The following is a 22,869-nucleotide window of genomic DNA, read 5'->3' on the forward strand; positions in this document are numbered from 1 at the left end:
TCCTAGGGGGTGGTGGTGGGGCTGGTGTTCTGGGGACCACACTTGGGTTCCCTCTGAGAACCAGAGAAGAACTAATCCATGTTGAAGTGCTTACACCTGCCAGTCCGATAGTAAAGCCTCAGTACATGCTCAGTACATGCTTAGTACATGCCTGCTTCCGTGATGACTGTTAGGGACAATGGGGTTTTCTGCTTTTGTTCCTGGACCTTGGTGCCCGCAGCAAACTCTGTCCTTGCACAGGGCCTGTCAGCCTTGGGCTTATAGGCCTGGACACCCTTGTTTTAAGCATGGTAGAAAGTGCTGGAGGAGGGGTTCTGTTGGGCCAACATTTACTAAGTGCTCGCCATGTCCCAGGCCATGGGATGGGGTAATGGCATCTCACCCTGAGATCTGTGACTGTTTCAGCAAGACCCTTCCCTGAAGGAGCCCAGAGTCTGACAGAAGACAGAGACAAGCAAAGACATTATGACATGGAGTCATATGACCTGCCTGAGTACAAGGAGGAGAAATAGGGCATCCTAATGCCAGTGAAGTTGAGCTGAACCGTCATCAGCCAACTGGATAGAACTGCGGTCTATAGACTGCTTCATCCCCCAACAGCAGAATGCACATTCTTCTCAAGCTCCCATGGAACTTCCACCAAACTAGACCGCATTCTGGTCCATAAAACACACCTTAATGAATCTAAAAGAATAGAAAGCATACAGTGTCTGCTCTTTGACCACCATGGGATTAAACTAGAAATCAGTAAGAGAAAGATAGCTGGAAAATCCCCAAATACATGGAAGTTAAATGACACACTTCTAAATGGCACTTGGATCTTGGCCCCCATGTCTTATTAGAAGTGTCTAGGTGTGTTATTTAATTTTCTCAAGTGGAATTTTAAAATATTTTGAACTAAAAAAACTTACCAAAATTTGTGGGGTGCAGCCAAAGCCGTGCCTTGAGGGAAATTCATAGTTATGCCAGTGGTTTTGGCTTGGATGGGCAGCATCCACTGGGATGGTGGGAGTCTCTCGTTCTGTTCTGAAAGAAAAAGAACCTTGGTGGCTGTGATGCCACCACCAATAACACCACCACCTATTCCTTGTTGAGTCCCTATTAACGTCCTAGATTCCTACCTTGGAGTGTTTGCTATACTTTGTATCCAGAATATTGATTCTCTGAAAATCTACCTAATCACTCACTCAGCTTATCAGAGAGATCACCCCCATTACTCTTTCTCTCCCCCTTTACCCTGCTTTATCTTTCTAGGTATGTCTCACCACTTGGACTATTGTATACTTATATACGTTGTCATTGTTGGTCTTTTTCCAATAGAATATCCATAGAATATGAGCTGGGAGTATGTGTGGAGACACAGGGTCTTTGTTCATGGCTGTTTGTGGGGCCTGGTGCATAGTAGGCTCTCAATAAATATTTCTTGATAGATGAAGGTCTGAAGGCAGGCAGGAGAGGTAAACTTTATTCGCTTCTTCCTGCCCTAGGAGGTAGATGCTGGTTTGACCCCCATTTTGTAGGAGAAACTGAGGCACAAAATGACACCAGGCCAAGACAGTGGCAAAAGCAGGATTTATTTCCAGGTCTCTGTGATAACCTGAGAGAGAGAATTTGTTCTTTTTGTCACTTCAGGAGCTTTCAGATTTCCCAAATAGACAATACATGGAAAGCAGACCTCTGCACACCTCCCCTTACCTATTGCTAGAGGAAAGGTGTTGGTCCGCAGAGGAGAGAATGGGGACGGTGCCCACGAAAATGGAGCAGATAACTTGGAGTCTCCACTCTCTGGGCCTAGTCCTCTGGCTTATTGCTGGGGTGGAGGGCCCCTGGGTGGGCCAGAGGCTGACACCAACATTAATGTGCCCCACAGTGGACCGCATCGTGGGCCTGGACCAGATGGCCAAGATGACGGAGAGCTCTCTGCCCAGTGCCTCCAAGACCAAGAAGGGCATGTTCCGCACAGTGGGACAGCTGTACAAAGAGCAGCTGGGGAAGCTGATGACCACCCTACGTAACACCACACCCAACTTTGTGCGCTGTATCATCCCCAACCACGAGAAGAGGGTGAGGCCACCTGCCTGGCTCCTGGGGGTGGGGGCCAAAATGTACTCCCTGGGGATATCATCAGGAAGCTTTGGGAAAGCAGACCAGGGTAGAGAGGAAGGAGGAAAACCTCCGTACCCCCCGGGCTCCGTCTGATGCAGGTGGAAGGTTGTCTGAATTGGGTACCCACTCCCCATCCTGGAGGCAAAGGAAGGCAAGGAGACAGAAGGGACTTTGAGCCTTGGACTTTTGGTTCAGGGCATCGAATCGTTCATGCATTCATTATTCTAGTCAATATAGGCAGTCTAGTCAGTAGAGCTGCACCTGTGCCAGGGACTGAGGATAGAGTGCTGGATAAATTGGGATCCTTGCCTGCAGGTTTCTTCCGGTGATCTAGTGCAGGGGTGCTCAGCTGGGGCAGTGTCCCCCAGGGACATCTGGCCACATCTGCAGACTTCGTTGGCTGTCATAACAGGGAGGGAGCTGCTGTTCAGATATAGTGTAGAGAAGCTAGCAATGCTGCTAAACGCCTTATGGCACACAGGGCAGCCCTCACAGAGGGAAAGCAGAGACTAAGCCCAAGATGTCAGTAGGGCTGATGTCATGGGAGACCTGCTGGGAGAAAGAGATGCACAAGCCGATACGCACAATGCAACATGGTAAATTACAAGAACACCATGCAGCCGGGGCTCCCACTCCAGCCTTGGGGCTCAGAGAACGCTGCCTTGGGAGTGAGTAGGCATCAGCTTGGTGAAGTGGAAGGCAGGGTGGGGAAGGCATCCTAGGCAATGGGACCAGTAGAAGCAAAGATGTGAGCTGAGAAGCGAAAGGTCTAGGAGCGACTGGGTCATTTCATGCTGACCTGTGATGGTGTGAGGCAGGGATTGGGGAGAAATGGGGCCGAATCCCTTGGCAGGAGCTGGGTCGTGGCACTCCTTGTGGGTTGACCAGAGGAGGCCATTGTGGGCTTTTAAAAGCAGGGATATGTCACGATCAGACTGATGTTAGGGAAACAGAATGAGAGGTTGCAGAGGGAGGCAAGACAGGGGTGGGAAGCAGGGAGGGAGTGGTGATGGTGACTGGATGTCCTTTGAGAGCCATCTGGGAGGTAGCTGCTGCAGCACCAGCGACAGGAAGTGAGGGAAGGAGAGGCTTCTAGCCAGGTGATGCTGGTGCCACCAAGTCCAGAAGAGGTGGCACCGGTACCTCAGCTGGGACCTCCGCTGGTGCCTCTGTCAGCCGCGGTGGCCTGACACTGGGTCACCCAGGCCTGAGATTTGGGGCCTGCTGCTCCCGGAGTCCCAGCTCCCTGGTCCACCGCTCTGCCTCTCTGCCCTTGCAGTCTGGCAAGCTGGACGCCTTTCTGGTGCTGGAGCAGCTGCGCTGCAACGGGGTACTGGAAGGCATTCGCATCTGCCGCCAGGGCTTCCCCAACAGGATCGTCTTCCAGGAGTTCCGCCAACGGTGAGCCTGCTGGGTTCAGGGAAGGGGGCTGGGGTGCAGGGAGTGCGGTGGGGTGGTGAGCCAGGCCAGGTGGAGGGCTGGAAGGATGCCGAGAGGCGTTTCATCAGTGGCCTCTTTCCTGTGTCTCCAGCTATGAGATCCTGGCTGCTAACGCCATTCCCAAAGGCTTCATGGATGGGAAGCAGGCCTGCATTCTCATGGTGAGTCCCAGCCCCAGCCCCTCCCCAGGGATCCGACTGCAAAGTGCCCCCCCCCCCCCCGTTGCTGGGGACACTGCCAGGAGCTCGTTGAGGTGGGACCTTTGAAACACAACCTCACAGACACGTCACAGCTGAGAATGAGAGCACCTGTCTCCCTTTCTTCTGCAGATCAAAGCCCTGGAACTTGACCCCAACTTGTACAGAATCGGGCAGAGCAAAATCTTCTTCCGGACGGGGGTCCTGGCACACCTGGAGGAGGAACGGGACTTGAAGATCACTGATGTCATCATGGCTTTCCAGGCCATGTGTCGCGGCTACCTGGCCAGGAAGTAAGGACCCAAGCACTGTCGCCTTCCTACAAAGGGCCCAGAAACACGCCCTCCTCTAGGGCCTCTGCAGCCTCATATTCTGGTTCCCTGCTTTTCTAAGAGGCCACCTGAGTTAGGAAGCATCCTGATCGCCTGGGGCCGCTTCTGGTGGAGGCAGAAACCTACCATTGTAGGGAAGCGCCCTCGTTCTAAGGGCTCTCGTCCTGCCTCCCCTGCTTACTTGCTGGTGAACTTGGGCGAGTTACCCTCTCTCTCTCTCTCTACGAGGCTCAGATCTCTCCACTGGAGGAGGATTCTTATTCCTGCCCATGGGGTTGTGAGGAGTCAGTGGACAGAGCTAGGTTGTCATTTCAGAAGTGTGAGAAGATGGTAAGGATGGGAGGGAAGAGGATTTGACTGTACCCATAACCCCCTGTTCAAAAGGGATTCAGAAGGCAGGGTCTAGGGAGATCGGATGCTCCTTCTGTTTTGCGAGGCTTGGGGTCCGCATGAGGGATGGGGGTCCTCAAGGGAAGTCACACCCCACAGAGGACTGCAGGGGCTGGCGGAGTGGCTCTCTGCCCAGGGCAGAGTAAGCCCCTTCATTACTAAGTGGACCCAAGAGGGTGAAGGCCAGAACCAAGGTGGTGAAGGCCAGAACTGGGAGGTCTGCAGTCCAGGGACAGACCTGAGTGGTTATATTTCATAACTCAATTCTCTGATGCGCCCTCCCACCTCCACTAACGCAAGCAGCGTCATTCTTCAAGTTGACCCATGTACCAAGATGGCAGCCCCACAGAGAAAGAGGAGCCATTGAGCTCCCCCTGGCGGTGGTTTTGCAAACCCACCAGCCCTGAAACCCAAAGAGCCCTGATTCCGAGTCAGACTTGAGATTTCTAAGACACAAAGACACACCGGAGGAAACAGTGGGTCTGCCTGTCACTCACTTTGGGAAAGACACCGCACGGCTGGAGATGTGTAGGACCCCCTTTAGGAATGGTGGAGTGTAGACTGACTACCTAGGCATTGTTTGGAACACGGCTCTGAGTCCAGGGCGTTTGGTGAGCTGGGGGTTTTCCTTGCCCACCGAGAAGGGCTCTGGCCTCCAGATCATTAAATTGGTCTGCGCCCGGATGACATGCATGTGCTGATGCTCGAGCTTCCTGAAGAATCCGAGCTGGAGAGCAGAGGGGAGGGGTGATGCCCCTGCAGGAGTCACAGAATCACATGCCGGACAGGCGCGTCTTGCTTTTGGGATGTGCGCACGACCCCCGGGGAGACAAGGCTTGGGCGCCCCCCCCCCCCCCGCCCCGGCCTCCCCGGGGGGTTCTCACAGAACCCACTTCCCCTGCCCCAGGGCCTTTGCCAAGCGGCAGCAACAGCTGACGGCCATGAAGGTGATTCAGAGGAACTGTGCCGCCTACCTCAAGCTGCGGAACTGGCAGTGGTGGAGGCTGTTCACCAAAGTGAGTGCTCCGGAACCCGCCCCTGTCGGAACCCGCCCCTGTCGGAACCCTCCGCCCCTCTCTGTGCCCCAGATGCTCCCGCTGTGGGGCCGCATGTGGTTGACGGCCCGTGTGCGCATGCGCTCGGGGGTTCAGAGTCACACCTCGCCTGTGTGTAGTTCCCTGGCCCGAGAAGGCTTCCCCCTTCTCCTTCGGTCGGCTCGTAGGTTATCAATGACCCTGACTGGGATCCCAAGTGTTTGCACGGGGATCCCTCCCGTTGCTCATTTCTGGCCGCACCCACTTCCCCACCATAGCTCCACTCCTCTGTCCTCCCTTCCTGTGATGTTGCTGTTTCGAGAATGTTCTACAAGTGGAGTCCTACCCTCTGTCATCAGGGCAACTGGCTTTGTCACAAGGCACCGTTCTCTGAAGATCAGGACTTGGGGGCATTCGTGGTGGATCTTATAGTAGCACAATGTCACTGTCCAGCCCCCAATAGACTCCTCCCTCCGTAGGATACTTTGCAACTCTTAAAAATGATGGCTACCTGAAAATGCTCAACCAAAGCCGTGTGGAGGGCCCTTCCCTCCGCACAGTCAAGCCCTACTGCGAAAAACCCACAGCTGATGTCATCCTTAATGGGGACAGAACTGAGAGCTTTTCCCCTAAAGCCAGGAGAAAGGGATGTCCTCTGTCACCGCTTCTATAGCACAAAAAAGGCAGCTAGCAAAAAACAAAGGCATAAAGCTGACAGCAGCATGAGGCCATGATTATCTTTTAGTTTTAAGTAACAGACATGGCGTAGAAAATCAGACAGCGTGGTCTCGGGTGTGTTTTTTAAACATGTAGGAGAAGGACTGGCGGAAAACGTCAAGGGTGCTCACGGTCACCTTGACGGGAAGGCAGAACGTGGGAGATTCCTCCCCCCTTTCCTCCTTGGGATGAGATAAGCCAGTTGGTCAGCAGTAATTCCCTCTCTGGGAAGGCACGAAGTGGGAGAAGGAGAGACTTTCTCCTTTACACCGTGCACATTTTTTCCGGTGGCTTTCGTTGATGATTTCTGAACTTCAGTGCTATGGGTGTGTTGGATGGAAAGCCTGCGTTGTGGGGTGGGGGGTGCTGTCCTGTGCTTTCTGGAATCTGCGGCGGCACCCCCGGCCCGTACCCACTAGGTGTTGGTAGCATCCCACGCCTGGACTGGAACAGCCCAAACTGTCCTGGGCAATTCCCCCCAGGCATCCCCTCAGGGGTGCGGGACGGCATAAACCGGTCCCTGGTTGAGAACCGCTGATCAGAGGTATCCCGAGAGCTTTTAGCTTCCTTGGGCCATGGACGCCCGTGACGGCTGGCGGTGTGCGCGCAGGTGAAGCCGCTGCTCCAGGTGACTCGGCAGGAGGAGGAGATGCAGGCCAAGGAGGATGAGCTGCAGAAGACCAAGGAGCGGCAGCAGAAGGCCGAGAGCGAGCTCAAGGAGCTGGAGCAGAAGCACTCCCAGGTAGCGGCCCAGAGCCCGGCAGGGGCTGCGGAGGGAGGGCAGCCGTGCCCCTGAGGGGCTCACTGGCCACCCCCCTGCTCCCTGCATGCAGCTGGCCGAGGAGAAGAACCTGCTCCAGGAGCAACTGCAGGCGGAGACCGAGCTGTACGCTGAGGCCGAGGAGATGCGGGTCCGGCTGGCGGCGAAGAAGCAGGAGCTGGAGGAGATCCTGCATGAGATGGAGGCCCGCCTGGAGGAGGAGGAAGACCGGGGCCAGCAGCTGCAGGCCGAGAAGAAGAAGATGGCTCAGCAGATGCTGGTAAGGCCCTGCAGGGGCTGCTTGCCTTATCGTTTGACCCTCCCTGCAGGCCTGTGAGGGGCATGTGGTCATGTCTGTCCCCGCTGGGGACTAAGCCTTGGAGGGGATCGGCCGTCCTGGTCTCCCAGAGAGCCCGCCCCATTCTCCGGCTCTGTCCTCTGTGTGCAAACACCTTTTCTCCTCACAGCCCCGTGTGAGGGATATTCTCATTAGTTAGCTGCTGTTGTAGGACAAAAGGCCCCAGAACTTAGCAGCTTGGAAGGACAAGCTGTCGGGTCACAGGGTCTGGAATCTGAGAGTGGCTCGGCTGGGAGGTTCTGCATGAGATTCTGCCCGAGGGTACAGTCGGGATGGGAGCCCAGGGTTGGAGGACCCACGTCCACGTGGCTAGCTCCCGTGGTTGGAGTCCGGAGGCCTCATCTCCTCACTGGGAGGGCGGGGAGCTTCTCCTTAGGGCTACATGGCTGCTGGCTTCCCCCAGGAAGGGCGAATCAAGAGAAGGAACGGGGAGGAGGCCACAATGCCTCTTATAGCCTGACCTTGGTCATTATACCTAATCACTTCCTCCTAAATCCAGCCCACACTGATGAGGAGAGGAATTAGCCTGAACCTCTTGAAGGGAAGAGTAGGAGGGTTTGCAGACACATTTTGAAACCACACAGTATCTACTATCCCCATTTGACAGATGGGAAGACTGAGGCTCAAGAAGCCAGTGGTTTCCCAAACCTTTTATTTCCAGTTAAAGGAGACTGCAGAGCCGGGGCTGGGGGGCATGAGACCCAGGCTCTGTGTGGCTCAGCCCCCAAGCTGCGAGAGAGGGACCCCGTTGGGAGTGAGGTTTGTGATTTCGTTCCCTCTCCCGCAAAGGACCTGGAAGAACAGCTGGAGGAAGAGGAAGCCGCGAGGCAGAAGCTACAGCTGGAGAAGGTCACGGCTGAGGCCAAGATCAAGAAACTGGAGGATGATATTCTGGTCATGGACGATCAGAACAATAAGCTGTCAAAAGTGAGTGAGTGGGACCAACATCTGCGCTAACCCCGCAGGCTCCCCCGGGGCTAAGCACTCCAGATGCTTCCCCTTTCTGGCCAAATGCACAGTGCAGAAGGCGGCCTCCTGACTGCCATCTAGAGGCCAGTAGACCCCATGGATGGGGTCCCTGGCGGTCCCTCCAGGACCAGGGCTTGCCACGGATCAGGTCTCAGAAAATCCATGCCAGTGGGTGCCCTGAGTTGTGCAAAGGCAGCCACATGTGCCTGAGACTTGGGGGCCTTTCCCGCATTCTCATGGGCCACTTCTGGTCAGTGATAGGGTGACCCGCAGGCGTGGTTTGCCTGGGACTGAGGGCTTTCTGGGATGTGAGACTTTCAGTGCCCAAACTGGAAAAGTCCCCATGTCACCTGGAATGAGTAGGTCACCCAGATCAGGAACCACTAAGCAGCTCCACTGAGTTCAGACTCCCTTGAGTTCTTTGAGCTAGATGTCAGCTGGGCCCCTGTGTTGGGGTGCAAGGCATGCATGACGAGGGGGGCCCTGGCCTGGTAGGGCTCATACCTAACCATTAGTGACCCTCATAGTCAGGGTTCTGAAGAAGGTGTTCACCATGTTATAAAAATAGAACATCAGGGGATAGAAGTAAGGTATTCAGGGAAGGCTTCCTGGAGGAAGTGACATTTAAGAGAAAACCTGAAGAATGAAGAGCACTTGGAAGGGGAGTGGAGAAGCCGCTCAGGAGATGGTCCTATCTGTGCAAAGGCCCTGTGGCAAGGAAAGAGCTGGCATGTGGGAGGAAGGAATGAGGGTTCGATTGCCTGGACCATGAAGTATGGGGGTCAGAGGTCGTATGCGATGTGAAGTACCTGGGCTTTAGGGAATGACTGTTAAGAAGCTTTTTTTTTTTTTTTTTTTTAAATCATTTTAAAGCTAGAGGTTGTATTGTGTGTTCATCTGGGTTTTCTTTCCACCTGTTTTTCTGGAAGTGACTAAAAATGAAATGTTGATCCTGGAAAAGGGAAGAGAAAGCAATTGATATCTCTTTTCCTTCTCCCCTTCAAGGAGAGAAAACTCCTTGAAGAGAGGATTAGTGACTTAACAACGAATCTTGCAGAAGAGGAAGAAAAGGCCAAGAATCTTACCAAGCTAAAAAACAAGCATGAATCTATGATTTCAGAACTGGAAGGTAAACCTTGTACCTCAAAGGGGGATTCAAATGGATGTTTTTAAATCAGAGAGCTGGGGCGCCTGGATGGCTCAGTGGGTTAAGCGTCTGCCTTTGGCTCAGGTCATGATCTCAGGGTCCTGGAATCGAGCCCCACATCGGGCTCTCTGCTCAGCAGGGAGTCTGCTTCACTTTCTTCCTCTGCTTTTCCTCCCACTCGTGCTCTCTCTCTTTCAAATAAACAAATTAATTAAATTAAAAAATACAATCAGGGAGTAAATCTGAGCGAGGCCCCTGCAGCAGACACACTAGTAACAAAGGAGCAGCATTGACTTTCCTCCTGCAAGATCATGGTCTGGGCCAGGCCAGTCACCTGTGGGGCTGTGTGTGTGTGTGTGTGTGTGTGTGTCCGTGTGTGTGTGTGTGTCCCTCCGTCCGTCCGTCCGTGAGGTGCCAGAGCAGAGAGGCTTGTCCTCTGGGTGCCTTTCTGGTAGCTGGCACCTCCTGAGGGGCCCCTGGCTTTGTCGTAGTGCGGCTGAAGAAGGAGGAGAAGAGCCGGCAGGAGCTGGAGAAGCTGAAGCGGAAGCTGGAGGGGGAGGCCAGTGACTTCCACGAGCAGATCGCCGACCTCCAGGCGCAGATCGCGGAGCTCAAGATGCAGCTGGCCAAGAAGGAGGAGGAGCTGCAGGCCGCCCTGAGCAGGTAGCAAGGCTGGTGGGGTGCGTCTTGTCCCGTGGGCCGCGTCTTGTCCCGTGGGTCCATGTGCCTAGCGGGCTCCCGCCACACCACAGTGGGCCCAGTCTTCCTCCTCCTCCAGGCAGGCCTCCATGCTGCTGGGGGCCTCCCCTGTCCTGCCTGTACCTCCAGAACCATGCCACTGATTTTATTCTCTTCCCTCCAAACTCATCCTCTCCTGCGTCTCCCCTCCTCCCGCCACGTCTGCCTCTCAGATGTCCCGGCCATTCTCATGTCCAGTTGCCCACGGAGCCCGTTTCACTGGAGTCTCAGGCATCACATGCCTGAGGCTGGGACGACCCGTGCCCCTCCTCCTGAGGGTTGTTTTGCCCCCTCTTTGCTCCTCCCACCCCCAGACGCCAGCCGCCCTCAGATTCTGCCAGTCCTTAGAAACGTGTCCCTGTCCCATTCCCTGTCTGCCCGGCTGGGTTCCAGCTGACAGCCTCACCCTGGGAATCCTGCAGTGACAACTAACAGGGATTTTCCTGCTCACTGTGTGCCAAGCTCTTTCCGGGCAGTATCTTCACGCACACACCAGGCTAGGGACGCTGCTGCGATCTCTGTGTCACTGAGCAGGAAGCCGGGCATGGGATCTGAGCCCCAGCACTTCCTGACTGGTCCCATGGCTAGCTCTTTTGCTCCCAGTGTGTGCTGCAGGACGGCGCTAGGGTGATGGACCAGAGGCATCCTCCGGGTTGTGAGCCTGACCCTTACCCGACCACTTAGCCTTCTCTCTTACTGCTTCCCATTCCCAAGCTCAGTAGGATCAAGGTGCTCCCCTCCCCCTTGCCCTGAGGAATCTTGCCTCTGGGCCCTCTTTCATGCTGTTCCCATTCCTTCCATCACAGCAAGAGGCCAGCCCCACCACGCGTCAGGAGGGAGCTGCCTTCCACGCAGGTCCTAATGGTCTCCAGGCCATTCAGACCACGCTTCTCGCATCCCAACTTGACCCATGGTTGCTGCAACCGCCAGGGCCCTGCCTTTTAACATCTCGCCAAGCGCTTTGCGTGGTGAAGACACTTAGCCACCGTTTGAACCAAAAGAAGAAAGAAAAACAAGTAGTTGCTCAGGAGAAATGATTGTCCAGTGTTCATAAGCATCTATTAAGCTCCTGGTGTGAACGAGGCACCTGGCTAGTTTCGGAGCAGGCTCTGCTTTCCCTCTTTCTCTCTCACTCTCTCTCTCACATGCACACACACACGTACGCACACACACATGCACACGCTCTCACCAAAATCTGTTGTTGTTTTTAAGATTTTATTTATTTATTTGACAGAAAGAGAGGCAGAGAGGCAGGCAGAGGGAGAGGGGGAAACAGCCTCCCCGCCGAGCAGAGAGCCCGATGCGGGGCTCCATCCCAGGACCCTGGGATCATGACCTGAGCCGAAGGCACAGGCTTTAACCCACTGAGCCACCTGGCACCCCAAAATCTGTTTTTTGACATCAGATCTGTCCTAACCCGCAGGCAGTCCCACCTAGAAAGAAGGGGTCCACCGTGTCCCCGGGACGTGGCCGGAACCTGGTTTAATGTCCATGGAACATGAGTATCTCATTCCAGGAAATCATTTTTGGCGATGTCGGGGGATCGCAGGGTCCAGAGAGCCCGGGGTCTTCATTCTGGTGATCTGTCCCCGGCAGGCTCGACGACGAAATCTCTCAGAAGAACAATGCTCTGAAGAAGATCCGGGAGCTGGAGGGTCTCATCTCGGACCTCCAGGAGGACCTGGACTCGGAACGGGCCGCAAGGAACAAGGCCGAGAAGCAAAAGCGGGACCTGGGGGAGGAGCTGGAGGCGCTGAAGACAGAGCTGGAGGACACCCTAGACAGCACAGCCACCCAGCAGGAGCTCAGGTGGGTGCCCGGCCCGCAGAGTCCAGGGCTCCCGCCACTCTGCTGCACAGATGGGGTGGCCAGGGTCAGGGTTGGGGGCAATGGGCAGCCTCCAGGCACATCCTGAACCCCGGGGTCCTCAGGCCCTACAGTTAACGTCTGTAATAGAGGTGCCATCCTTTCTCGTCTTATTTTGCATCACGGTAGTCAGACTTACTTGATTTGAAAACGATTTGAAAGCTCTAGGAACGTGGACACGAGAAACGTCACTCTTAGTCCTAACACAGTTCATGTGTTTTGGGTATTCCTTCTTCCCCTTTTTTTTTTTTTTTTAATTTATTTGACAGAGAGAGATCACAAGTAGGCAGAGAGGCAGGCAGAGAGAGAGAGGGGGGAAGCAGGCTCCCCGCTGAGCAGAGAGCCCGATGCGGGGCTCGATCCCAGGACCCTGGGATCATGACCAGAGCTGAAGGCGGTGGCTTTAACCCACTGAGCCACCCAGGCACCCCTTTCTTGTCTTTTCATGGGGTGTCTACATGTGTTAGTAATTCTCCAGATTCCAGTCCCCGAGAGCATGTGTCTAAATTTTGTGATGCATGTTTTAAAATAACATTTGTTGATGGGGTCCTTAAGACGTGCTAGCGGATCACAGATTCCAGCAACAAAAAAAAACCACCCCAAAACAAACACATACAGAACAACAACCCCCCCCAAAACCAGTTTACCTGCTAGATAAGGAATGCTGACTTTAGAGAAAGTAGGTCATTTATTCATTCAACAAACATGCAAATGCGTTTGAGTGTGTCTATGTCAGGTGCTATGCTAACACTGAGACTGATTTTCCACGTTTGGGGTTTTGTACCACACCCCTTACCTGGGCGGAGAAGCCAGCCTTGTGTTCCCCTCCCCATAAGGCCCATGATCCAGAAAAGCCCGGTGCAGTATTTTAAACACATGGGCTCAGACCAGATTCTGGCTCTGTCAACAAGCGCCCACTGCTTACCCTCTCTCAGCCTTAGCTTTCTCATCTGTAAGTTGGAAGAATATACCTGCCTCTGAGGGTCACTCTGAAGGTTATATGAGGTCACATATAGAAAGAACTGAGGTTGGGGCCTGGCACATAGTAAGTTCTTAAGAAATAAGAGCGAATATTAATATTTGAGGAATATTTTGCAATTCACAGATGTTCTTTCAACACATTCCTGAGTATTTTTGTGTATTTATTTGTTGGCCTTGAAGAGTTTCTGGGTGGTCACCATGCTCCCCCTTTTGCAGCTGAGGAAATGCTAGGTCCAGAGAGGTTGGGTGACTCCCCTGAGGTCACACAGCCGGGGAGGGGCCGGTGATGGAGACCTCAGCTCTGGGTCCCAGGAGAGCTCTCGTCGCTTTCCATGGCACTGTCTGAGGCGAAGCCCTGTCACCACCCAACAGCCAGCCTCTGTGTTCTTCCTGCTCAGGGCCAAGAGGGAGCAGGAGGTGACGGTGCTCAAGAAGGCCCTAGACGAGGAGACGCGGTCCCACGAGGCCCAGGTCCAGGAGATGAGGCAGAAGCACACACAGGCCGTAGAGGAGCTCACGGAGCAGCTGGAGCAGTTCAAGAGGGTACGTCATGGTCGTTTCGTGAGCGCGGTGCACGGACAGCTCCCCATAACCATGGATCAGGGTCGGGGCCGAGACAGTGCGGCACACCGACAGCTCCTCATAACCACGGATCGAGGTCGGGGCTGAGAAAGAGCCAGCCCTACGAGACTGTAATGACGGGTCGTGAGAGCATTTATTAAGCACCCACTGTATACGTGCCAGTTAATCCTCACAACCAGCTATGAGGTAGCTACTGCTGAGCTTGACACGTGAAGGCACAGAGCACCTGGAGGTGAAGAGACTCACCCAAGGTCACAGGGACATTGACCAAGCTGTGATTTGAACCCGCGTGGGTGGTCCAGTCTGCAGACTTGCCTCACACCCTCCCCAGGGCAAAGTCTAAAATCCACAGCACCCCCTACCCCTCCCCAGATAAGTTCCCCTCCCAGAAGTTTTGCTAAATAGTTGCTTAAGACGGAGGCCATCCTGTAATTTCTCTGCAGATTGGCAAGAGTTTGGGAATGACTAGATCTAATCGTTCCCCCACCCCCCGGGGTTGACTATTTGGGGTGTATGGCACACAGGGCAGCAAAATAGCACTCCTCTGAATTCGGTGTACGGGGAACTTCCTCTCCCTTGGGAGAATTTCCCGGTTTCATTCAGGGGTGAGCTTTCTCGCTTGTGACGTCCAGACTGTTTCCGTCCGGATCGGATTTTGTCTCTCACCCACAGCGCTACGGCTGCCCCGCATCCCTGCACTATCTAGGTATCCCCCCGCAGCTCGACTAAGTGGGGAGGGCACATGACCTAACACTTGCTGGAGTTGGCACCTGTTTCTGTCACCAGCCCAGGTGACTATTCTTCAGGGGGTGGCTTACTGACACCTTTCTGGGAGCTGGGTCACCGCTGCTTCTATTAGAATCTGCAGAGGTCCTGCCCTTGAAAATAATGGCTCCAGGCCCTTAGGCAGCACAGGTGGCGAGCTAGATGGTTCCATGGTTTTACAAACACTAATTCATGTCCTCTGCAGACTTGTTCATGAGCAGATCTCCTGGCCCCATCGTCCTCCTGTACACAGGTGGCCTTAGGACACTCTGAGAAATGGGGTGCGAGACCAAGCCCCCCGCAAATGAATAAAAGGACACTTGTTCGTGTCCTCTTGTCAAGTGGGATCTGAATACTAACCTTTGACCTTCTGTCAAGTCTTTATGCGTGTTGGACAAATAAGATTTTGCTAATCGTAACTACGACGTGCATTTCCCCTTCCGGTACTATGTTGAACGGAAGTGATGAGCGTGGACATCCTTACCTTGTTCGTGATCTTAGGGGAAAAGCTCTGTTTTTCCTCACTGAGTATGATGTTTGTCTTGTTTTTTAAAGTCAGAATTCCTCAGGTATATGCAGTAAAACCCACCAATTTTAATATAACCAGCACCTGTCATGATAGAGAACGCTAGAATTTTTGGTAAAGAAGTTGGAATCCGATTTTAATTTTTTAAAAAATATTTTGTTTGACAGAGAGGGAACACAAGCAGGGGGCGTGGGAGAGGGAGAAGCAGGCTTCCTGCCAAGCAGGGAGCCCAAGTGGGGCTTGATCCCAGGACCCTGGGATCATGTATGACCTGAGCTGAAGTCAGATGCTTAAGGACAGAGTCCCCCAGGTGCCCCTGGAATCCAGATGTTTACATGACATTATGTTAAGGTGTTGGCGGCTAAGAATAGGTCAACCAGGACAATGACAACAGGTTGGATGTAGCCTGGGAGATACTCACTTGCAAACTTTGAGATTCAGAAAAAGAGAATACAGACAGTCTTACTGTGACTGGTGTGCCCTCCCCACCCCCCACTCCCGTATCGACAAGCCCAGGTGCGTGGAACCTTCCTGACTCGCTGGACGGAAAGGGAAAGCGGAAGATGCCCCAAGGGATAGAGGTTCCCACCTTAAAGTGCCTTCCTGGCCAGAGCTGTAATGCCTTCCCTCTCCTCTGTTGACTTGGCCAGGCCAAGGCCAATCTAGATAAGAACAAGCAGACGCTGGAGAAGGAGAACGCTGACCTGGCCGGGGAGCTGCGGGTCCTGAACCAGGCCAAGCAGGAGGTGGAGCACAAGAAGAAGAAGCTGGAGGTTCAGCTGCAGGAACTGCAGTCCAAGTGCAGTGATGGGGAGCGGGCCCGGGCTGAGCTCAACGACAAGGTCCACAAGCTGCAGGTAAGGCGGCGAGCATCCCTTGGTCCCAGCTCTGTGGCCGTGAAGCTCCTCTCAGCTAACTGAAGTCTCACTTGCTACAAAGCAAGTTGGTTTCCTCTTGTTGTGTTCCTCAAGGAGAGGAGATGATTTCCCTCTTACATTCCATCTTTAGAAACCTTCGTCTCATTCAGCAAGTATTTGAGTATTTGCTGTAGGCTGGGCGCCATGTTTAAGGCTGAGCTACAGGGAGCAAGAGAGACACAGCGCCTGCCCCACTAGAACTCTGACCCAGTGGAGGGAGAGGCATTTCTAATCCCATGAATGAAGGTCCATTGATGACGTAGGTGTAAGTTAACAAAGGGCTGGGCCTGCAGGAGGAGGAGTCGGGAAAGGTTTCTATAAGATGGGAGTATAGTCTGAGATAAGAAGGCTGGGAGGCAGAGGGAGCAGCTTGTGCAAGGGCCCAGTGGTAGGTGGGGAAATTAGAAGAGATCAGAGAAGTAGAGCTAGAATGCTGAGCTGGAAGGCAAAACGTGCTGCAAAGTGGGACTAGAGAGGTAGGTCCTGGCTGAATGGCACAGGGCCTTCAAGGCCCCATTCTATGTACATTCGTCTTTACTCCGAGTGACAAGAAGCCATAGATAGGCTTCAAGCCGAGCAAAGATGAAGTCTGTCTGTCTTTGGTCTTACTTAGCTTTGACTAGACATTTGGCCCGATTTCCAGTTGTGGGATACAGGCAGACCTTTGATAATTATTTAATGTGCTTACAGCCTGGGATAAGAGGGTAGGGGAAGCATTAAATGGGATTTTTCCCTGCGTGCAGGGGAGAGCAAGGGTTCTGCTCTCCTAACAGAAGCAATGTGCTAGAGGAGCAGAGTCAGAATCACTTTCATCCTCGTAAGTGAGAAGAGGATGGATGGTGGACTGACACCTGCAAAAGGACCTGCTCCTGCATCTCTGGCCCATGAGAGGGCCAAGACTAGGGGTGAGGAAGAGGGCGGTGGAAAATGGCCCTTAGAAGTGGACATGCCCTCCGTATCCTCTTCTCCAGCATTAGGGGGCGGGTGAGTCCAGAGGAGCTCTGTGTGGGGATTCTCAAACCTGTTTCATTTTCCCCAACCTTGGCAAGGATCTGGGTTCTATTTAGTGGAATTTGGGCCCAGTCAATATAGTTGGGTGCTCTAAGAGGTTCTTAGAACCAGGCATCCCAGCTTGGAGGTGATACACTTCCCTTGGGAGCTGCAGAGCTAGTGTGATCAGGCCCCATAGCTCCTGGTTGTGTCTCAATCGGCAGATCCCACAGGAACTACTGCGCGACTAGAGAGGGCTTCTCTTACTTAACAAGGACCCTGTTCTGAAGGTTCTAACCAAAGTCTCTTGGTGTCCTCAGAATGAAGTGGAGAGCGTCACAGGGATGCTCAACGAGGCTGAGGGGAAGGCCATAAAACTGGCCAAGGACGTGGCATCCCTTGGGTCCCAGCTCCAGGACACCCAGGTGGGTATTCGGACACATCCTCCGGAGGGACCCTGGGGCATGAACTTCCGGGCATGGGTCCCTGGGACTTCTGTGCGTCCTTCCGTAGGAGCTGCTTCAAGAAGAAACCCGGCAGAAGCTCAACGTGTCCACCAAGCTGCGGCAGCTGGAGGACGAGAGGAACAGCCTGCAGGACCAGCTGGACGAGGAGATGGAGGCCAAGCAGAACCTGGAGCGTCACATCTCGACTCTGAACATCCAGGTGCTGGCTCTGTGTGCGTCCTTGCTGTTCTAGGACTGAGCCTTTTGGGGAGAGCAGGAGCTCGGATGGGCTGTGGTGGTGGAGCCTTGGGGCCATTTCGCTTGGCTCACTGGCTCCCCCTGCTGTTGAATTTCTGCAGTGCAGCGAAGGTCGTCTCTTCCCAGGGTGGGGTCAGGGACGGGAATCACCCAAAGGCCCTCCCCTTATTGGACCCTGGACACTGCCATTTTAGCTCTCCGATTCGAAGAAGAAGCTGCAGGACTTTGCCAGCACCGTGGAAGCCTTGGAAGAGGGCAAGAAGAAGTTCCAGAAGGAAATCGAAGGCCTCACCCAGCAGTTCGAAGAGAAGGCGGCGGCTTATGACAAACTGGAAAAGACCAAGAACAGGCTTCAGCAGGAGCTGGACGACCTGGTCGTCGATTTGGACAACCAGCGGCAACTGGTGTCCAACCTGGAAAAGAAGCAGAAGAAGTTCGATCAGGTAGGGGCTGGAGGGTGGTCCACTCTGCGTGCGGACGCGGGCCGGGGTAGGTGGGGCTCCGAGGCAGCTGGAGGGGCTGCTGTGTCTCCGCAACTCATCCCGCTTGGCTGGCAGCGACAGAAAGTCACCTTGTCCCGGGTGACCATGAAACACGAGGGCTCCTAGGTCCGAGTGGGGAGAGCAGCAGCGCCCGGACGTGACTGCCAGGTACCCCCACCGTGAGGGCACCCAGGGACCCCAGTGATGCCTTAGTTTCTAGCCCCAATAAGCAATGAGGTTCATTTTATTGACTTAAGCACTTGCGGGTTGCTTCCTAAATATTCCAAGTCATTTAATGTTTCTACCCTTTAGATAACCAATTTCCCCTCACATTTCATTACGCAGAATTTCAAGCACCCAGACACGCTAAAATCACGCAACAGTGAACACCTGTGTGCCCACCACCTGGATTCGATCGCAAACGTTTTACCAGACCAGCTTTATGACATGTTTATTTACAAGCATGAACTGTACTTGTCAAGGCGGGTGGGGGGGTCTTACCTTTCGGATGCATTTCAAAGCAAATTACAGACCTTCCCCTCCAGAGCTCAGTACTCTGCGTAGCAACTGGAGTTCTTGTTCAAGATAGACGCTTGCTTCCGGGGAGATAAAAATTTGCCTACACGGAAATGCACAGATTTTAAGTGTACACTCTCTTAAGTTCCGATCGATGCCTGCAGCTCTGTAGCCTAGATCCCCAAATACTTTTACTACGTTTCAGATTCCGCAAATATCATTTGGTTGGCAAGTGCCTGGGGGTTATCCTAAAAATCACTTTGGGGATGGTACTGAGTCAGAGGCATGGGGGTGCTCAGAGCACCAGGCTTCTGGGCGACAGGCTGGCCCTTCCTTCTTCCTTCTCTGTGCGGTAGGCCTGTCTTCACTGTTGGCACCCTGCTGTTCCGTTATCGGTTTGAAAGCCCGAGGCCACATCTTTTCTTTTCCCGTCACACTGGGTATAGGATTTTTGCATTGACAGTGCTATTTGGGGGCCCCTGTTACTTACTTGTCTTTGCTGACTTCTAGAAGTCTGAGTTTTGGATGTTTCCGTGTATGATAGATGCTGCTCTCTCTGCAGATAAGATTACTGTCCCTAGTCTGGCTCCTAGGGCACTTTTGAGAGCCGGAGACGAGTGGCCATGAAAACAACAGAATGACTGGCCCCCGGCAGGATTAAATGTCACTTGGACCCCAGCAGTCGTGTGTTCTAACCGACATGGGCGGCATGAGTGATTTCAAAGCACAGAGACTCAGCAGATGCTGGCTGTGCATAAAGTCGACCTTGAAGTCAGAAGCAGGCTTGTCATTAGCTCTTTCCATAGGTATCTGGATGAGTTACCCCTGCTTCCGAGGAAATTTAGCAGGACACGAGGCTTCTCGCCCGTATCTGCAATGAGATGAAGCCTGGCTTCGGGGTTGGCCTAGGGGTCACTGCCAGGGTTTCTGTTGTGTTGTAGCTGTTGGCCGAGGAGAAAAGCATCTCTTCCAAGTACGCGGATGAAAGGGACAGAGCCGAGGCCGAAGCCAGGGAAAAGGAAACCAAGGCCTTGTCCCTGGCGCGAGCCCTCGAAGAGGCTCTGGAGGCCAAAGAGGAACTTGAGAGGGCCAACAAGATGCTCAAGGCCGAGATGGAAGATCTGGTTAGCTCCAAGGATGACGTGGGCAAGAACGTAAGTCACCCTCCCCGTGATTCATCAGTCCTTGGGGTGGGCAGGGGGCTGGGGCGATGGCTCTATGCCTCTTTGATGTGAAATGATAATCCAGCCTAAAGGCAGTCCCTCAGATGGTCCCATACACGTGGGTTGGGAACAGCCGTTGGGGAGGGGTGGTTCAGAGTCCACGGTTCCCAGAGGAAGGCTCTGGTCCTCACTGGACAAAAGCCGCCTCTCTCTGACCTGAACGAGCTTCCTGGCACTGTGGGCTGCCTGCCCGTCTTCATGAGGTCTGCTCTGGCGTGAAAGGTCCACGAGCTGGAGAAGTCCAAGCGGGCCCTGGAAACCCAGATGGAGGAGATGAAGACGCAGCTGGAGGAGCTGGAGGACGAGCTGCAGGCCACGGAGGACGCCAAGCTGCGGCTCGAGGTCAACATGCAGGCCCTCAAGGGCCAGTTTGAGCGGGACCTGCAGGCCCGCGACGAGCAGAACGAGGAGAAGAGGAGACAGCTCCAGCGGCAGGTGATCCGGGGCAGGTCAGGGAAAAGGTGGGCTGTAGGGCGGGGGAGCGAGGGGGTAGCCAGCTTCCTTCCTCCCCTTACCACCTCCTGGCCCGAAGGAGACTTGTTTTCCTCCCTTGTAACCTGAGGGTGAGCAGACCCACCTGGGAGGGGGCTGTGCATGCCTGGGAGCTGGCTGGCTGGTGGCGGGGCTGGGAGGGACGGCCCAGCCCAGCGGCGCACATCTCCCCTCCTTGCTCAGCTTCACGAATACGAGACAGAACTGGAAGACGAGAGGAAGCAGCGTGCCCTGGCAGCCGCGGCCAAGAAGAAGCTGGAAGGGGACCTCAAAGACCTGGAGCTGCAGGCTGACTCGGCCATCAAGGGCAGGGAGGAAGCCATCAAGCAGCTTCGGAAACTGCAGGTGGGAGATGCGTCGGACGCAGGGTGCGCGGCTGCGGTGGGGAGGGAGGGAATGGCGTCCCCAAGGTCGGGGAGTCAGCAGCAGCAGGACGCAGGCCTGGAAGTGGTGCCTACGAGCTGGTGTTTTCCCACCACCGTTTGGCATTTGGGGGCTGTCTTCTGCCCCGGGTAAGGCACGGTTACCAGGCATGTGGCCATGGCCCTCCATCGCCATATTTTAGGTCTGCTGAGCCCATCCAGAATGGGGCCTCCAAACAGCAACCAGGTCCTGTGAGATGATGAGCAGTGCTCGTAGGATGGGGACGTCTCTGTGGTTAATCGTGGCAAATCCTAGGGGTTGGCACGGGAAAGCTCATTTGGGCAGCGGAACTCGGGTGAGTAAGGACCTCTTGGCTTGTCCTTCCTGTTGACTCATGCAGGCTCAGATGAAGGACTTCCAGAGGGAGCTGGAAGATGCCCGAGCCTCCAGAGATGAGATCTTTGCCACCGCCAAAGAGAATGAGAAGAAAGCGAAGAGTTTAGAAGCAGAACTCATGCAGCTGCAGGAGGTAAAGGCTTCTCGCTGGGAGCCCCAGAATGGGGGAGGGGGGGTAGGGGTGTCTTAGTAGGAGCCCTTGGCACGCCGGTGTGTGTCCCCATGGATTTCTCCCATTCATCCAGCATTCCATGTGGCCGGACCCGGGAGTAAGGGCGGGGAAAGACAGGATGTGGAGACAGCACTTCCCCTGCGCTCAGGGAAGGGTGGCCGTAGAAACTGCTGGGGTGCAGCCCTTCCGTGGTAGATAACAGGTTTCCTTCCTCCCCACCCATCACCATCCAGGATCTAGCCGCGGCAGAGAGGGCTCGCAAACAGGCCGACCTAGAGAAGGAGGAACTGGCGGAGGAGCTGGCCAGCAGCGTGTCAGGAAGGTATGCGGCCGTGTACAGAGGAGAGAGTCCTAGACGTGGATGATAAGAGAGAGGCATCTCATGGAAGCACCTCCAGGACACCCATTTTAATGCTAAAAATGACAGTGTCCTCCTGAGCTTGTCCCTGGGGTCTTCACCCCCCCCCATTGAGTGTGGCCAGTTTTGTTTATTCTGAATGAGCAGCATGGCGGGGCTGGGGCGGCTGGGGACATCAGAGCGCGGAAACTCTGGGACAGGCCTGGGTCTGCTGATACCAACTGGGCAGGAGTCCTGGCTCCCTCCTTGCTGGCTGTGGGACTTTGGACAGGTCTCTAAGTCTCTGAGCCTGTTTCCTACTGTAAAGGAGGGCAACCCTCAGGCATCACTCCCTCCAAGGAGAGGGAATCTTACAACCCAGGGGAAGGCCGGAGCCCCAGATGTGGCTGCATTCCCCACAGGAACACACTTCAGGACGAGAAGCGCCGCCTGGAGGCCCGGATTGCGCAGCTAGAGGAGGAGCTGGAAGAAGAGCAGGGCAACATGGAGGCCATGAGTGACCGCGTGCGCAAGGCCACGCAGCAGGTGGGGGCCGGTGCGGGGCAGGGCACTGGAGCAACGCCAGAGCTGGGCTCCACCTGTAAGAAGTTCCAGGGGCCGGCCTGTCTGCTCCCCGCACCCACTCCCTCCTCTCATGGTCCCGCAGCACCCTGCCAGCCTGCAGTGTCTCAGCAGCGGGCCGGTGTGTGTCTGGCTCCCGCCAGCAGATGCTGTGTACCTTGAGGAAGGGCCTTGGGGGTCTACTTCTTGTTCTGTCCCCAGCCTTACACTCGTGAGCACTCAGTGACGTTACTGAGTACCGGGCTCCAGGACGGGTGGTGGGGACCCACCATGGGACCTAGAAACAGGGAGCCCTGTAGCACCAGGACGCTGCCCCTGTGTCCAGGAAGGAGCTGGTGGCTAGAGGACATGGGGGGGGGGAGGGCTCTTGGGGGCTCCAGCTCCAGGGACCCATGTGGAAGCTGAAGAAGAGGGATGGTTGGGGGGGTGCAGCAGGAGACATTCATCATCTCTGTGGACCACCCTGGGCTTCTGTGCCCCGACCTCATGACCTTCCCCATCCTCCGCAGGCTGAGCAGCTCAACAACGAACTGGCCACGGAACGCAGCGCGGCCCAGAAGAACGAGAGCGCAAGGCAGCAGCTCGAGCGGCAGAACAAGGAGCTCCGGAGCAAGCTACAGGAGATGGAGGGGGCAGTCAAGTCCAAGTTCAAGTCCACCATTGCGGCCCTGGAGGCCAAGATCGCACAGCTGGAGGAGCAGGTCGAGCAGGAAGCCAGGTACGTGGAGCTGAGGCTGCAAAGACAGCCTGCGTGCCAGCGCGTGGCAGGAGGGAACCGGGGTGGGGG

At 54.8% G+C, this 22,869-nt stretch overlaps 1 protein-coding gene across 4 annotated transcripts in view; it reads left to right on the plus strand.

Moving 5' to 3' along the window:
* The window catches only part of LOC111155989 (myosin heavy chain 11), a 92,279-nt gene that overhangs the window by 60,770 nt on the left and 8,640 nt on the right, over positions 1–22,869 (plus strand). For all 4 annotated transcript variants that reach the window (XM_022516499.1, XM_022516500.1, XM_022516497.1 and 1 more), the window contains 23 exons: positions 1,871–2,064; positions 3,386–3,507; positions 3,638–3,707; positions 3,876–4,036; positions 5,373–5,481; positions 6,827–6,958; positions 7,050–7,256; positions 8,124–8,261; positions 9,309–9,432; positions 9,942–10,113; positions 11,785–11,997; positions 13,434–13,578; positions 15,559–15,765; positions 17,136–17,240; positions 17,329–17,481; positions 17,714–17,962; positions 19,459–19,671; positions 19,963–20,175; positions 20,416–20,577; positions 20,996–21,124; positions 21,397–21,485; positions 21,923–22,046; positions 22,592–22,800. In XM_022516499.1, coding sequence (XP_022372207.1) covers positions 1,871–2,064; positions 3,386–3,507; positions 3,638–3,707; positions 3,876–4,036; positions 5,373–5,481; positions 6,827–6,958; positions 7,050–7,256; positions 8,124–8,261; positions 9,309–9,432; positions 9,942–10,113; positions 11,785–11,997; positions 13,434–13,578; positions 15,559–15,765; positions 17,136–17,240; positions 17,329–17,481; positions 17,714–17,962; positions 19,459–19,671; positions 19,963–20,175; positions 20,416–20,577; positions 20,996–21,124; positions 21,397–21,485; positions 21,923–22,046; positions 22,592–22,800 — 3,640 coding nt within the window. The remainder of the gene's footprint in view (positions 1–1,870; positions 2,065–3,385; positions 3,508–3,637; positions 3,708–3,875; positions 4,037–5,372; positions 5,482–6,826; positions 6,959–7,049; positions 7,257–8,123; positions 8,262–9,308; positions 9,433–9,941; positions 10,114–11,784; positions 11,998–13,433; positions 13,579–15,558; positions 15,766–17,135; positions 17,241–17,328; positions 17,482–17,713; positions 17,963–19,458; positions 19,672–19,962; positions 20,176–20,415; positions 20,578–20,995; positions 21,125–21,396; positions 21,486–21,922; positions 22,047–22,591; positions 22,801–22,869) is intronic.

The sequence above is a fragment of the Enhydra lutris genome, unplaced genomic scaffold, assembly GCF_002288905.1.
Source record: "Enhydra lutris kenyoni isolate GAN:26980312 unplaced genomic scaffold, ASM228890v2 scaffoldscaffold45, whole genome shotgun sequence".
In the NCBI taxonomy this organism is placed as follows: domain Eukaryota; kingdom Metazoa; phylum Chordata; class Mammalia; order Carnivora; family Mustelidae; genus Enhydra; species Enhydra lutris.